General features: G+C 35.2%; 1 protein-coding gene across 3 annotated transcripts in view; it reads left to right on the top strand.

Annotated features, from left to right (window-relative positions):
- Positions 1-15,413, top strand: part of RPAP3 (RNA polymerase II associated protein 3) — a 38,172-nt gene that overhangs the window by 3,230 nt on the left and 19,529 nt on the right. For all 3 annotated transcript variants that reach the window (XM_027542671.1, XM_027542672.1, XM_027542670.1), the window contains exons 2-9: positions 1,117-1,300; positions 2,054-2,194; positions 5,455-5,577; positions 6,336-6,463; positions 9,400-9,521; positions 10,647-10,717; positions 13,016-13,141; positions 14,674-14,801. In XM_027542671.1, coding sequence (XP_027398472.1) covers positions 1,148-1,300; positions 2,054-2,194; positions 5,455-5,577; positions 6,336-6,463; positions 9,400-9,521; positions 10,647-10,717; positions 13,016-13,141; positions 14,674-14,801 — 992 coding nt within the window. In that variant the 5' untranslated portion in view covers positions 1,117-1,147. The remainder of the gene's footprint in view (positions 1-1,116; positions 1,301-2,053; positions 2,195-5,454; positions 5,578-6,335; positions 6,464-9,399; positions 9,522-10,646; positions 10,718-13,015; positions 13,142-14,673; positions 14,802-15,413) is intronic.

Here is a 15,413-nt window from a genome sequence, read left to right as displayed (position 1 = left end):
AGTGATGTTGAGCATCTTTTCATGTGTTTGTTAGCCATCTGTATGTCTTCTTTGGAGAATTGTCTGTTTAGTTCTTTGGCCCATTTTTTGATTGGGTCATATATTTTTCTGGAATTGAGCTGTAGGAGTTGCTTGTATATTTTTCTTGAGAAAGAAAAATGGAACTGAGGAATCCACCTGCTTGACTTCAGGCTCTACTACAAAGCCACAGTCATCAAGACAGTATGGTACTGGCACAAAGACAGAAATATAGATTAATGGAACAAAATAGAAAGCCCAGAGATAAGTCCATGCACATATGGACACCTTATCTTTGACAAAGGAGGCAAGAATATACAATGGATTTAAGGCAATCTCTTTAACAAGTGGTGCTGGGAAAACTGGTCAACCACTTGTAAAAGAATGAAACTAGAACACTTTCTAACACCATACACAAAAATAAACTCAAATTGGATTAAAGATCTAAACGTAAGACCAGAAACTATAAAACTCCTAGAGGAGAACATAGGCAAAACACTCTTCGACATACATCACAGCAGGATCCTCTATGATCCACCTCCCAGAATACTGGAAATAAAAGCAAAAATAAACAAATGGGACCTAATAAAACTTAAAAGCTTCTGCACAACAAAAGAAACTATAAGCAAGGTGAAAAGACAGCCTTCAGAATGGGAGAAAATAATAGCAAATGAAGCAACTGACAAACAACTAATCTCAAAAATATACATCCCTAAATCTTAATACAGGGCTTATTACATAGCCAAAGTTCAGTAAATGTTGAAAGGAAAAGGAGTAAAGGAGGTAATTGGCTAAATGTATAAACTGTAGAGATATGCAGCCAATCTGCTACCATAGGCTATTTGCTAATTTCAGTAATTTCCTCCATATTGCCTTTCATTCATATTGCATGGATGCCCAAAGTTTTCTGTTTTACATTTGATTATTCAGCAAACATTGATTGACTCATTTAAAACATAATATACTGATATTTTCTTCTGCATCATTTTAAGTTCCTTTCTTTACATGTATCTTGGCCATTTATAAAGAGGTAAAAATCATTAATTAGCTAGGTTTCAAAAAAAACTAAACCAAATAATTCTGTTTAATTCTTATCAGGGATTGGTCGGTCAAAACTCTGCACGCCGTAATGGCTTCAACAAGTAAAGCAATTGAATTACAACTGCAAGTGAAACAAAATGCAGAAGAGTTACAAGACTTTATGAGGGATTTAGAAAACTGGGAGAAAGATATTAAACAAAAGGATATGGAACTTAGAAGACAGAATGGTGTTCCTGAAGAGGTAAATTTCTTAACTGAATTCCTACTTTAGCATCCAGGGAAACTCTTCATTTATTTATTTTAAAGTAAATCACAGCCTTTAAAATGTTTTGTGGAAATGCTAATTAAAGAGATTTACTTTCTGCCAACATTTTGAAAAATTCTACTTTTAAAAGTCTTTGTAATAATTGTATTAACTATCAATAGGACATTTTTAAGGCTTAGTCCATAGGAAGACCATGTGATAATTCTTAAGGTAAATGAATAGCATCATAAAATAGGCTTGTATATATATCATATGTAATTATATACTTAATGATATATTAACATACAGTATTGCCCTAAACACAGAGAATACCTAGACTCAACCAGTTTTCTTAAGACAGTGCATTGAGATGTGGACAGCTTTTTCATACTGTTGGTAATGTGGAGGCAGTTTGGTGCCATTGTACTGTTGCTAAATCATTGTATTAAGGCTGAAGGTCAAGCAGTTTTTGAATTTTGAATTTAGGATTGCAAATTAAGTGTATAATTAAAATTTCTGGGTAATATTTTTCTTATGACTGAACAGTGTTCAGTATTTGTCAAAGGATGAATTAAAATTTTCAGGCATAGGTTTATCATTAGAAATGAATGAATTGGTATTTCTAACCACTTGAAAACTAAACTAAAATTACTTTTACTTGAAAATATCCTTCAGTGAGAGTTTTAAACATCACTAGTTACACAGGAAAGTAACAGAGCTGTCTCAAAATGTGTTGTTTTCCCTCCCTAGAATTTACCTCCTATTCGAAATGGGAATTTTAGGAAAAAGAAGAAAGGCAAAGTTAAAGAGTCATCTAAAAAAACCAAAGATGAAAACGCAAAAAACAGGATAAAATCTTATGATTATGAGGCATGGGCAAAACTTGATGTGGTAAGTTAATCTGATTATGTGCTTCTTAGTCTTTGAGTAAAATTTTCTTGGAGTTAGTTGAGAGTCATGGATTAAATGAAGAACAATGTAAAGTTCTTAGGACCTGTGTCTTTATCTTATAGACTATTTTGTGTGGAATAAAAACTTAAGTACATAGCTCTTCAATTAACTTTTCTTTCCTCCTATGGCCCTCTTTCAGTGAATAATGGCTAAAACAGCTGGATTCTTTTCTTCCTATTTTTTCTTTTTTTTGCATGGATAGTATGTGGAAGGGGCTTCCCTGGTGGTTCAGTGATAAAGAGTCCACCTACAGTTCAGGGGACGCGAGTTTGATCCCTGGGTCAGGAGGATCCCCTGGAGAAGGAAATGCAGCCCACTCCAGTACTCTTGCCTGGGAAATCCCATGGACAGAAGAGCCTGGAGGGCTACCCATTCATGGGGTTGCAAAAGAATTGGACACAATTTAGCAACTAAAAACAACAAGAGTACATAGAGGTCTAGTGAACTCTTCACCCTGTTTCCTCTAATGGTTACATCTTATTTAACTATGTATTTTAGTCCCTCAGTTTTGTCCAACTCTTTGTGCCCCCGGTGGATTATAGCCCTCCGAGCTCCTCTGTACATGGAATTCTCCAGGCAAGAATACTGGAATGGGTTGCCATTTCCTTCTCCAGGGGATCTTCCCGACCTAGGGATCGAAACTGGGTCTCCTGCATTACTGGCAGATTCTTTACCATCTGAGCCACCAGGAGAGCTCTGTTTACCTATAGTCCAGTATCAAAACCAGGAAATTGACATTGGTACAATGTGTGTATAGTTCTGTGGCATTTTATGACCTATGGATTTGGGTAACCACCATTGCATCACCAGAAAGATCTCTTTTGTGCTATCCATTCATAGTTGCACCCACCTCCTTCCTCCTCACCATCTCTAACCCCTAAACAGCTAGAATTCTGAGACGGTAACAATATAAGAAAAGAAAGACTCTACCAGCATCTTTTTTTTTTTTAGTAGGCTGAAGGACCTGTTGAATAATGGTTGAGAATGCCTTTGTGTGTGGCCTTAGGTTAGGGCTGCGTGACAATAAAAGTAGGGCCTTCTTAATCTCAGGAAGGTAGGCTTCACCTTGCTAGACTGGTGTTTTGCATGCTTCTGGTCTCGGGCACATGAGACACAGTGTAGTTGGAGAAATGTTTGCCATCAGTACTATGCCTCTGTCATAGTTTATATATGCATTAGCATTAGAAGATGCTGCCATAGGGTTTCCAAATAGGGAACCATTCATTTTTTGTAACTTTACCCCTTCTTGTGTAGCCTTATCCTTTTCATAAATTGGTATGTGCTTATAATGCCCTTTCCTAAAAGGCACAGTGTCAGATGATTTCTTAGAGAGGTGGTTTTCTACAGTCATTTACTCATTCAACAGTTATTGATTGAACTCCTGCTTTGTGTGGCCAGTACACTCATGATTGAACTACACTGTTTGACATTGTCATTTTATTGTATCTGTAAAAGATACAGTTGTTTACTTACCACTCCTGCTAGTTCAGATGTGAGCAGTGGCCTTGGCGTTCTGCTGCCGTTAGTTTTCTACACGTGTCAGTGTAGGGGGGTTGACAGTCTTGGCTTTCATATTGATAGGCTGGTGGTATTTCTATTCTTATTTTTTTCTTTTTTTTGGTGCTATTTCTAGAATCTTTATGCTAAAACCCATAGTTGCATTTCAGTCCATCTTTTTGTTTTGGTTTGGTTATTTTATTGTTTTTCAAATTTTTTTGGCTGTGCTGTGCGACAAGCAGGATCTCAGTTCCCTGACCCCAGCAGTGGAAGCGTGGAGTCACTGGACTGCCAGGAAAGTCACTCAGTCCCATCTTTTAATATTCATTTATTTAATGAAAATAAGCATAGGCTTTATTTCATTTTAAAATTTATCAACAGTTTTTTTTCTTACATAAATTACTTAGAATAGTAATAACTTGTAAAAGACAAAGGATTTTATTTATATAATAAAGTTTTTGTTTATATGAGCTTTAATGAACTCTTTAATTCTTACTGGTTTAAAACTTCTTACTCAGGCATTCCCTGGTGGACTGGGATTCTGAGCTTCCACTGCTGTGGCCCAGGTTCAATTCCTGCTGGGGAACTGAGTTTCTGCAAGCCACATGGCATGGCAAAAAAAAAAATCTTACTAAAAATCATTCTTTTATTATATATGGTGACGCTAGTGGTAAAGAACCTGCCTGCCAGTGCAGGAAACATGAGACATGGGTTCTGTCTCTGGGTCGGGAAGATCCCCTGGAGGAGGGCATGGCAACACACTCCAGTATTCTTGCCTGGAGAATCCCCGTCAACCGAGAGGCCAGGTGGGCTGCAATCTATGAGGTTGCAAAGAGTTGGACACAACTAAAGCAACTGAGCCTGCATGCATGCATACTAAAAAAAATAGTTTAAAAAAATACTGATGCAATCCATTAAATGATTTATTACCATGAAAGGAATGTCTCAGTCAAAAGAGATTGGAAATTGCTGGACGAGCATGTTGTGTATTTTCTTTGATAGTCAGCTATATTTCAGAGTACATTGATAAACAGTATAACATAGTTATTGAGAGCTCCTTGGAGGAGGCAGATGGCTTGGGTTCAGATCCTCATCTGGCCACTTCCTAGCTGAGTGACCTTGAGTGAGTTTGCTAACTTTTATTTCTCAATTTCTTCAAGTGAAAAACATGGATAATTATATATATATATATATATATATATATATATATATATATATATAAATATATACTTATATCTACCCTTCTAGGTTGCTATGAGAATCAGGAGTTAATTGTACTCTGGAAGCAGTTTTTGTTGTTTTAAAAGTCAGAAAGAAAAAAGGGTTTTAGATAAAACCCTTTCCCTGCTTTTGGATGCCATTACATAGACTTGGGTTAATTGCAAACTTCTCTTATGTAAAACAATAATAGTTCACTGCTAACAGTTTGTGATTTAGGGTTGGTTTGTAGACTTAGTTTACCTTATATGAGTTCAAAGTCAGATTATGTAAGTGGTTTGGATCTTGGTTTTCTAAATAAGAATATCCTTTTCTCTGAATTAACTCCTAATAATGAGGGGTTATTTGGATTATTTTTATAGGCCTTTAAGTCCTTAGGTTGTAAAAACTTAAGTTCTGTTGAATGTTCTTTTTTGGGGGGGCAGGATATCTTTTTTTTTAATGGTCATGTAATTATGACACTGTTCCCCTACTTTTGATTTCAGGATAGTATTCTTGATGAACTTGACAAAGAAGAGAGTACCCATGATTCTGTGTCTCAAGAATCCGAGTCAGAAGAAGATGGGATTCATGTAGATTCACAAAAGGCTCTTGCTCTAAAAGAAAAGGTACTCTTTAGGTTAGCTGTTGGTTCCTTCAGGTAGGCAGGATTTGTAGAAAATCATGTGGCCCCCAAGATTTCTACAGTGTAATTTAGTGGGTGTTCAAGTTGTTTTTGGCCATATCCCTATCAGGAGGCAGTATAGCATAGTGGTTAGGAGTGTGTGCTCTGAAACCAGATTATCTAGGTTCAAGTCCTGTGACAAGGTCTTTTAAATTCCCTGTATATATTCAGTCTTTTTAGCTGTAAAGTAAGATTAATATTATTACTAAACCTCAGTGGGTTGTTGTTATTAAATGAATTATTATATGTAAAGTACTTGGAGTGTACAGAGAGTTGTTCCAGGGCTTTAAGTAGTAGACTAAAGTACTAATCAGATCAGTGTGTGATTCTTGACATGGGTATTGTATCCCACAACTCCATGTCACAGACCATCTTTGGTTGCATTTTGGAACATTTGATATCTCCCTGAGAAATGTCTCTTTATTGTTAAACTGGCTGTATTGCTTTTTAAAGAGGTGGCACTCTTCAGATTAAAATTTGTCTTGATGCCTTTCTTTTGTTGCATTTCTGTGGGTTATTGTGAGTAAAAAGTATTTAATGCTAGATATTTTACTCATTTTTCTGCCAGGGCTGTTGGATTGGGCCCAAACTGTGACCATTAGCTTTGATTACATGGCTAATGAGATAGGAAGAGACGAATAATGAAAGAATGTAGGTCTGGAATTCTATGTCAGTGTGCATCTGACTTGTATGCTTTTACAGGGCAATAAATACTTCAAACAAGGAAAATACGATGAAGCAATTGAGTGCTACACCAAAGGCATGGATGCTGATCCATATAATCCGGTGTTGCCAACAAACAGAGCATCAGCTTACTTCAGACTGAAAAAGTAAGGCGTTTCCATAATGTGTGTGAATATTTTATGTGCATATGGAGACTGGTTTTTTTCTTTTTTAATCTTTCTTAATGAAATGTGTGGGAATGCTTGAGAAAATTTTCTATTTCTTTTCAACTATAAATTCTTATTCACTCCCTTTTAGTGAATTCTTTAACTTAAGCCATTTTAAACATTCAGGTGCTCAAACCATGCTCCTTGTAGTTCACTTTATTGAGGTGTTCCTCCTATAAAAATTGAGTAAGATGCCCTTTCCCTAATTTACAGAAGAAAAAAAGTTAGGTGGGTAAAAATTCTTTATAAATTAATTTTCCTTCATTATTTTGAAAAATTATGTATTTACTATTTAATACAGATAACTTTTATTATGGTAAGCTTAAAATGTATTCCAACATTTAAGTCATACTAATCCTTAAAATACATACTTAGTGTTGAAGAACATAAATGTATATGGTCTTAATCCTAAGCAGAGAAATGACCTAGCATAAAAATATTTAAAAAACCAAATACTGTCAAGGAGGATGTTCTTACTGTTTTAATTACTATTTGGAAATATAAATTATATTGGTGTCTGAATTTTTACTACTTTTAATAACATTTTAAAATCTTTGAAACTTACGTTATTAATATCCTGAAAAATTAGGGGATATTTACCTTTTATAATATTTGATAGCTACAGTATGTGTAAATGATGAAGAATAATTTTAAATAAATCTGCATGAAGATGCTTCCAAGCTTAAGAATCAGACATTATTTTTCAAAGCTACCTTTGATATTCTTTTCCATATCCTGACCCTTGTCCCTCCCAGCTAACTACTGTCTTGAGTTGTATATCATTCTTTTGATTAAAAAAAATTTATTATATATGTGTATATCTCTAATACATTGTATAACATTGCTTTATTTTTGAGCTTTAAAAGTATATCATTGGATATGGTTTTCTGTGGCTTGCCTATTTATTTGAATACTATATTTCATATTTCAATTCATCTCATAACATTTGTTCATGTTTTGCATATATCAATAGCTGTAGATCTCTCATTTTCACTGTTGAATGCATATGCAGTTCCTTGTTAGGAATATACCATCATGTATCCATTCTCTAATTGCTGGATTGCTGGTTGGTTCCTTTATTCCTCACCTTCCTTGTCGTCTTTCTTTTCCTGCCTTCCACCCTCCTTCCCTTAATTATTTAACAACAGTGATACTGTGAGCACTTCTGTACATGTTTCTTGGTGCTAGATCTTAGGATGTGCACATGTTCAACTTTTAATGATGGTGACCAGTTGTTACAATGATAGTTGTACATGCTTACATTCCCATTAGCAGTGTATAAGAATACACGTTACATATCCTTACCAACGCTGGTATAATGGGGCTTCTGAATTGTTTTCAATCTAGGGGTGTAAAGTGGTAATTCATTGTGGCCTTAATTTGCATTTCCCCAGTTTCTCATGTGGTTGAACATCTTCTTATGTGTTTATTCACCACTTATCTTGTTTATTTTCCTGTGATATGTTTGTTTTGTCTTTGGTCCTTTTTTTTGTTAGGCTGTTTTTCTGTTGATTTTTAAGCATTCTTTTTTTGGGGATACTAATTCTTTAGTGTTTATAATATTTATCTTCTCTCAGTTTGTAGCTGATCTTTTTTTAAATGAAGAAACAGAAATTCTTATTTTAATGTGTTTCATTTATTAATTTTTATAAAATGTTGGCACTTTGAAAAGTATGATTTGTGAAAATAGTCCCCTTCTTTGAGTTCGTAACAATCTCCTCTATTTTCTCCTAAAAGTTATGTTTTACTTTTCACGCTTTAGTCTCTTTGTGTATGCTGAAGGTACAAGTCCAGTTTCATATCCTGATTGTTTCAGCCCTATTTATTGAATATCCTTGCTTTCCACATGGATCTGCAATTCTACCATTGTCATATGTCAAGTTTGCATGGATCTGTTTCTCATTTCTTTCTTCTCTTCATTGATCTGTTGCCCTTTACTAATAGCCATTCCATACTATTTTTAATTTTTATAGCATTATAGTAAATCTTGGTATTTGGTATAGGGCCTTATTATTCTTTAGGAATGTTGGGTATTCTTGGACTTTTACCAATCAGTATAAATTTTAGAATCATCCTGTCCGATTCCTTGAAAAATTTTGATTACAATTGCATTGGACTTACAGATCAGTTTGGAGAGAATTATATTGTTGTATTTTTGTGTCTTTTAGATGAATGAAATTGCTGTAGTTTTCTTTCATGTCTTTGAAGACAACCTCATAATTTTCTGCATCTGGATCTTGTACATCTTTTGTTAGATTTATTAGTTTATTTTTGTTGTTGATATTTAGTAGAGTAGCCACTTTGCTTAACTTTCTTTATTTTTAACAGTCTGTCTAGCTTGTTTTGAATTTTCTTGGTAGACCATTATATCATCTGAGAATGTCAGTTTTATTCCTTCCTTTCCAGTCTTTTTAGTTCTGTTTCTTTCTTATGGAACTTCATTGGTCAGGACCTCTAGTAGAGTACTGAGTAAAAGCAGTGGTAGTGGGCATTCTTTGCTTTAAAGAAACTGCTTACATCAGAAATTACTGATTTTACTAGCTTAACTAAAAGAAGATGGTAGCACAGGGAACTCTGCATAGTACTCTGTAATGGCCTCTGTGGGAAAAGAATCTAAAAAAGAGTGGAGATAAATAGGTATACACACACACGTATACATATATGTATAGCTGATTCACTTTGTTGTATGCCTAAGACTAACACAATACTATAAATCTACTACAATAAAAATTAAAAAGAAAATAGAAAAAAAAAAGAAACATGCCTTCAAATGAGAAATAAATCCCCTTTTCAGAGATTTCAGAAACAAATTTTTTGAAGTTTTTAACAGATGATTTTTATTAACTTCACTTTATTTTATTTTTTTTAAATTGCAGATTTGCTGTTGCTGAGTCTGATTGTAACTTAGCAATTGCCTTGAATAGAAGTTATACAAAGGCTTATGCAAGACGAGGTGCAGCTCGATTTGCTTTGCAAAAATTAGAGGATGCCAAAAAAGGTATTAATGTTTTCCAGGTCATCATTATCTAAAAAGTTATTTAATAGTTTAACTGATTCTATACAAAGAATACTAGATAATCACAGTTACTATCTTCAGAGATCTTTCTATATTGAATAAAACTGGTTTTTGCCATTTAAAAGGTATTTTGATATTTTGGGAAAAGACCTTGTTATTTGCCACTGATTAAACTTTGGTTCATATTCTCATTCAACCATGTGTTCACTCTGTTACCAGGGGAAAGTTATGTATCTTCTCTGATTTTCAGTTTCTTATATGTGAGACAGATTAAAATATCTTGTTGGCTTTTGTGAGGCTAGAGGTAATGCATGAACCTAACACATTTTTATTTATTTTAAAATTTTAATCCTTTTATTATTTCATAAAATAGGCTTGTGTAGTATAAATCAGAAAATCGGAATGAAGTTTGTGTCTGAAAGATTGTGCTCCTTTGTTTTATGAGATGTAACTTATGATAGCAAGTGTTCTTCCTGAGGCTCAAAGAAGGAGGTGATCTGACACAAGGATTAAGGGTTTTATCTGTGCTGGGAGAACGGAGGAAATCCAGTGGAATAATGTCAGTATTTCTTAGTTCCTCTTAATTTAAACTGTCCCCTGTAAGCAAATGACTGATCTTTTATACAGGTTTTTGAATACCATCTATCTTTTTTTGATTGTTGTTGGTTACATTGAGTCTTTGTTGCTGTGCGCAGGCTTTCTGTAGTTGTGGCTCGTCGGGGCGACTCGTCATTGTGACTTTTCTTGTTGTGGAGCCCAGGCTCTAGGGTGTGTGGGTTTCAGTGGTTGGGGCTCACGAGCTCAGTCCTTGTGACTTGTGGGCTGTAGAGCATGGGTACAATAGTTGTGGTGCACAGGCTTAGTTGCTCTGAGACATGTGGAATCTTCCTGGACCAGAGATGGAACGCATGTCCCCTGCATCGGCAGCCAGATTCTTATTCCACTGTACCACCAGGAAAGTCCCATATATCTTTTTTTTTTAATTATATTTTTAATTGAAAGATAATTGCTTTACAGAATTTTGTTATTTTCTGTCAAACCTCAACGTGAATCAGCCGTAGGTACCATATATCTTTTAAATATTCTGTTATCTTCTGTTTTACTCAGATTATGAAAAAGTATTAGAACTGGAACCAAATAACTTTGAAGCTACAAATGAACTCAGGAAAATTAATCAGGTAAACTGCAGTTATTTAAATTAAGTGTGTTACTTATTACCTTTATTTGACAAAGTAAATGTTTTTTTATAGACTTGTATTATGTAATATAGACATTTTTCTACCGGGGTCCAGCCCCAGTTGGATCCAGGGATTCCCTCGGGATGACGGCATCAGCGATTTAAAGGGATAGCGTCAGTGGAGAGAATCAGAGGCCTAATTATAATTGATTTACGTGAGAAATCAATATAACCTGTGACACCAGGTTTGCACTGACCACGGAGGCCGCAGGTGCTCTTTCAAATCGTGGAAGGTCCCACACTTAGGCACCTTCTCGAGTGGGTCTCAGATGCCCAGGCAAGTAAGTGGTCTCAGCGGACCCCCACGCTCCAATTATTTTGGCCTGAAGAAAGAGTAGAGACAAAAGGAGAGAAAAGGAGACGAGAAAGAATGACACGGGGAGACTGAGCTTAGTGAGCAGGGTCCATAGCTTTATCTTCAGCAGGGGCTTTTATACCCCAAGTAGCACATAGAAGATAATAGGGGATGCAAAGTCATGCAAGGTCAGCAGACCTTAATCATTATCGAAACCAGGCTTTTCTTCTGCAGACTATCAGATACAAAGGCTTTAGGTGATTTACATCATCTTCCGGTCAGGAGACCTGCTAACATTTTTCTCTGATAAGAATTAGTCAACCAGAAAAACTTATTTTCTCCAGAGGTGATTTTTCTTAGAGTTTAGTACCACTCCCCGAAGCACTAGACAAGAGTTGCATTCCTATAGGGCAAGAGTGTCGTGGGGGTAATTAAGGGAGGAATTTATTAGCTTAAGGGTCTAAGGTTATTGTTAACATTAAAGCTTCTACATATATATATATATATATATATATATATATATATATATCAACTATATTAATCGATACACTCCCAGGAACACAGTGGGTGAAAAATATGGAAACTTGGCAGCAAGCAGTAGCTCAACAAAGAATTCCTCTATTCTATTTTAACAATTTCTAACTCCCCGAGAGGCTCTGCATTGTTAGAATAACTAAGTCTCCTTGTGCCTCATATGGTTGGGAGGCCGTAAACAATTACGTGCGTAGCTGTAAGAGTCCGGAAATCTGTTAGGCAGGTTAGAAAGCTTTTTGAGGGAATTACAATTGGAACACACCTTGTTATACCGTGGAGACTTATTAACTAGAACTTTAAGTTGCTTTTCTTACAGAGAAAAGTGGTCGGGGATAGCCCCTCGTGACTGTCAGAGGAGTTGGTGAAAGTCATGAAGCAGTAAAACAGACAGGCTCAGGTTTTGGGGTAGACACTCAGGCAAACCTAGAGGGGCACCCCTCGAGTTCTGGCTCACCTTGCCCACCAGAACTCTCCCACATGACCTTGTCATGGGTGGGGATTCCCGTGCTGGCTCCCGGCATTTTTCTAATTTTAATTCTTTGTACTAGAGAGTTTTTTTAACTAAACACATTGTAAGCTAGAGGTGGTATAATGGTATTTAAAGATTCTTAATTGTTACCTTAAAAAGCTGTCTTATTTAGAACCACTGCTGCTTTATTTTATCCAGATGACAGAATTATTTTTCTTTATCCCACTAATTTTTTAATTTGGCTTGTGCTTTGTTTTTGTGCTAAACTTTCACATATTTCTTTGATTTTTGTAGTTTTAAAGTTGCTCCATCTTTATGGTTTATACAGGGAAAATAATACTAAATTTTTAAAAGTAAGAAAATAGATATTATTTAACTGTAAAATTTGCTGTCAATAGTATGTATTCCTTTTACTTTACTTTTGCATCACATAATTATTTTGCCGTCTGTTGAAAGTAGCAGTGATTGAGGAAAGTCTGCCTTTTAAATACTACCATTACATGTTGCATATAAAATCTCTTGGTAAATACCATCAACTTGACTCTAATTGTGAACTGTATTGTATATTTTTGTGTTTTATCCTAGATGGTCAGATAATGACTATGAATAGTAAATTTGAGAGATTTGGTGATGTGGTCTCAATTACCTTCTTTATTTTTAAAAATTGTTCCTAGAACAGTGTAGAAATTCAAAAGAATCTTTGTTGAATAAATAAATGAACAGCTCTTTAGTGAATATTACTTACTTTAATTGGAATAAGATGTACATTAAATTTATTTGCTTTTTAGTTTTGTTAGTAGAAAGATTTTGAATTGGAGTAAATATTTTAATTATTTGAAGTGTGGCAGGAATTCTAATATGAATAGTTTGTTATTTTAAAGTCAAACATGTATGTGTCTTCCATTATTTGTTTTATTTAAGCTGACTGCTCTGTCTTCTAGGCTCTGACTTCCAAAGAAGACTCATATCCAGGGGAAACTGATACAATGGTTAAGTCAGATGAAGGAGAGAAAAAACAAATTGAAGAGCAACAGAATAAACAACAGGCTATCTCGGAAAAAGATCGGGTAATCCAGGATTCTAACATTAATATGTTTTCCTGAGTTTACTCTTAGTTTTTTGTGTATCAGTTAAGGTTCTGTCTTTGTTAATATTATATTAAAATACTCCTTCAATAGAAACTGAAAACTAAATATACTAAAACTTCTGGAGCCTACTAATTAAAACAGTAATTGATGACTTAATACATAATTATAAAAAAAATTATAAGTTTAGGAAACAAATTATTTTTGAGCATTTTGACATATATTTACATATAGATGGTTATAAATTAACATAGAAATAAATTACAGTGCTTCCTTGGTGGCTCAGTGGTAAAGAATCCACCTGCCAGTATAGGAGACATGCGTTCGATCCCTAGTCTTAGAAGATCCCACATGCCATGCGGCAACCAAGCCCAGTACCACAACGACTGAGCCTGTGCTCTAGAGCCCAGGAACCTCAGCTACTAAAGCCTGTGTGTTCTAGAGCCCGTGCTCCTCAAGAAGAGAAGCCACTGCAGTGAGAAGCCCAACCACTGCAATGAAGAGTAGCCCACCACTCATTGCAACTAGAGAAAGTCCACGAGCAGCAATGAAGACCCAGCACAGCCAGAAATAAATAATAAAATTAGTAAAAAAAGAAATAAAACTGATTCTTATTCATTAAATCACACTGAACTATTTTTTCTCCCCTTTTTGGCCTCACCATGGGGCACATAAAATTTTAATTCTCTGACCAGGGATTGAACCCACGCCCCCAGCAATGAAAGTATGGCGTCTTAACCGCTGGACTGCCAGGAATGTCACACAGTGAACTATTTCTGATCAAAATTTCTTTAGACTTAATTTAACATACTATAGGCTTTCATGGACCTATAGAGGATTCCTAATAAAAATTTATGGAATGATTATTGATTGTGATATGTCTGACTCTGATTATAAATAAATGTTAAAATGAAATCTAGTACACCTTCCAATACAATTCGATTTATTCTCTGTTTAGGCATATTAATGTTACTGAATAGTGAGCTGTACAGTCTGGTACTCTGTTCTTTCACACAAATCATTTGGATTATGAAATTCTTTTGTACAGATTCTATTTTTTTTTGATTGTGCCTCGCAGCTTGGGAGATCTTAATTCCCCAACCAGGGATCAAACCAGTGCCCTCAGCAGTGAGAGTGTGGAGTCCTAACAACTGGACCACAGGGAATTCCCTGCACAGATTCTGATATAATTAAAGAGTACAGTATTTGGTCCTGTATTTATTAAAATGTGTTTTTCATTTAAACTTCATCTAATCTTTAATTGGTAAAATAATGGTTAGTGCTGCAAGATAATATAGTAGCATACGTTTTTTTTGGTACTGAAATGAGAAGAACACCATTAAAAAAAACAACCCAAACTAACAGATTCTAAAACATCTCATGGGTTTTTAGCAATTAAAAAGGTTTAATTACTGATATAATAATGATTGGTATACTAGCAGTGTTGCTAAAAATTTGAATTCAACTAATTTTTTTTTTTTAATTCTTCTCCATACTTCTTTCTGAAATGATAGGGAAATGCATTTTTCAAAGAGGGGAAATATGAAAGAGCAATCGAATGCTATACTCGAGGGATAGCAGCAGATGGCGCTAATGCCCTTCTTCCAGCTAACAGAGCAATGGCCTATCTGAAGATTCAGAAGTAAGTTTTGATTACCTTTAATTCTTAGCAGGATGAAAATGAAATTTACTGTAAAATGGTATATTATCTAAATAATTAAATTAAAACTCACTCTTAAACATTAAGTGAGAGAGGGTGTGTGTGTCATAGTACATATTTAGTAAATGTTGTTGTTTAGTTGCTTAGTCATGTCTGACTCTTTGCGACCCCATGGACTGTAGCTCGCCAGGCTCCTCTGTCCACAGGATTTTCCAGGCAAGAATCCTAGAGTGAGTTGCCATTTCTTCTCCAGGGAACTTTCTGACCCAGGGATCGAACCTGCATCTCTTGTATTTAGCAGACGGATTCTTTACCACTGTGCCACTAGCTCTGAAGTACTTACTCAGTTTTGGTCTGGCATTACACAGTTTAACACTTCTTTAATTGCTTTATGCTATTCTGAATTAGTGATTTAAAAATTATTTTTAATCTCAGAACCCTTTGGGCAGAATCTTATCTGGAAGCATATGCATATATAACAAAAGAGAATTGCTGTCGTTGAAACTGCTGATTGATTACATACAGAACTAAAACTTGGTCCTGTGATACTAACCACATATTTCTGGATGCACTCAAGGGCTCCATGTTGGACAA

This window comes from Bos indicus x Bos taurus, chromosome 5 (genome assembly GCF_003369695.1).
Source record: "Bos indicus x Bos taurus breed Angus x Brahman F1 hybrid chromosome 5, Bos_hybrid_MaternalHap_v2.0, whole genome shotgun sequence".
In the NCBI taxonomy this organism is placed as follows: Eukaryota; Metazoa; Chordata; class Mammalia; order Artiodactyla; family Bovidae; genus Bos; species Bos indicus x Bos taurus.
This window is presented reverse-complemented; position numbering and strand designations above follow the sequence as displayed.